Here is a 1,415-nt window from a genome sequence, read left to right as displayed (position 1 = left end):
ATTATGGTTCCACCACTTATTAAAACCAAAAAAGAAAGGTAACCATCAATTCAAGTGTTAAAGTAGGGATTACATGAAGGTGTTAACATAATATGCAGGATTTTGGTGTTCAAAAATCGAAACAGAGAAACAGGAAGATTCTACCGAATGTCCCATTCATTTTATGGACAACATTTCTTGTTCTTGTAGCATCAATTATTGCGGCAACGTCTTAATATCTATCCTCCATGGATCGATTTGTCACACAGTAAAACTCTTGAGGTATGGAGGACTATAGTACGAGAAACAATCTTAAATATTTACCCTAGCTCAAACCATCAAGATAATTTATAACTTTGCATAACCGCTAAATTTGAAATTCTCTAAGCTTAAATAGAACAGGAACCCCTTGCTGTGAAATACAATTTACTTCCCTATTTTGGTTTGGACCCAAAGTAAACTATATTTTTGATAGATTTTAATAGGTTGTCAAATCCAAACAAGTAATCACTGGGGACAATCCAGAATGAGAACAGTGGCAAGAAGTGACAATGGAACAAGTTTCTTTTTTTGTCATTATTACTTGATTAAGGTCTTAAACTATAAATGGTGTCACCGGGTGATTGACCCATGTCCTGACTCTTGGCTCATTAGTGAACTGTTGGCGTGAATTCTGACAACTTTGTATTGTCAAAAAAGATGCTCCGAAGTCTGGATCCATTCACCTAAACCTAATATCTTCACCAGGTGATTTTTTTAATTATTATTTTACTATCATTTAGTCACATAAATAAACTAATTTCATAGATCTATCTTGTTCTAGCATAATAATTATTGACCTACATGCATGCATAGAGAGAGCGCGCATCAGATACTTCTACTTTGGACGAAGGGGATGGGCAGAATAGTAATTATAGTCAGTACCAGGATGTGGAGTTCAGAATCCATGTCCCCCATGTCCATGGTGACCACACATCCTTCGTTGTCTAAGGTTGTCCCACCCCTAATTCTCCACGTTCATCATTTCCTCGCACACACTGCTTTTCCCTTCCTCCTCCTCTTCTTCTTCTTCTTGCCTCTATCTTCTCTTCACCACCACACTCTGCCGACACAGCCACTAAAGTGTTTAGTTTTTTCATACCACAAAATCTCTCCTCTTTTCTTCTTTTTACTTTCTTTCAAAAGTCACAAAAACAATGGCAAATAAGTATTTTCAGTGCGTTATAGAAGAAATGGATCGGCTTTGGTTTCACCAAGTTATTCTCTTTACAGAACCATCAGCGAAACCAGCTCCAATTCCAAAGCCTGAAAAACAAAAATCTGTTGCGATAACGGAATCTCTGTCGTCCCAGTCATCCATATTTTCTATGTCACAATTACCAGACGGTGGCAGTGAAACTTCAACAAATGAATCAACTTCTCCAGAAAAACAGGCC

General features: G+C 37.4%; 1 protein-coding gene across 1 annotated transcript in view; it reads left to right on the top strand.

Annotated features, from left to right (window-relative positions):
- The first annotated feature begins 578 nt into the window (after window positions 1–578).
- The window catches only part of LOC107493445 (uncharacterized), a 2,044-nt gene continuing 1,207 nt past the window's right edge, over window positions 579–1,415 (top strand). The window contains exon 1 of the mRNA XM_016114544.3: window positions 579–1,412. Coding sequence (XP_015970030.1) covers window positions 1,176–1,412 — 237 coding nt within the window. The 5' untranslated portion in view covers window positions 579–1,175. The remainder of the gene's footprint in view (window positions 1,413–1,415) is intronic.

This window comes from Arachis duranensis, chromosome 6 (assembly GCF_000817695.3).
Source record: "Arachis duranensis cultivar V14167 chromosome 6, aradu.V14167.gnm2.J7QH, whole genome shotgun sequence".
NCBI classification, from domain to species: domain Eukaryota; kingdom Viridiplantae; phylum Streptophyta; class Magnoliopsida; order Fabales; family Fabaceae; genus Arachis; species Arachis duranensis.
This window is presented reverse-complemented; position numbering and strand designations above follow the sequence as displayed.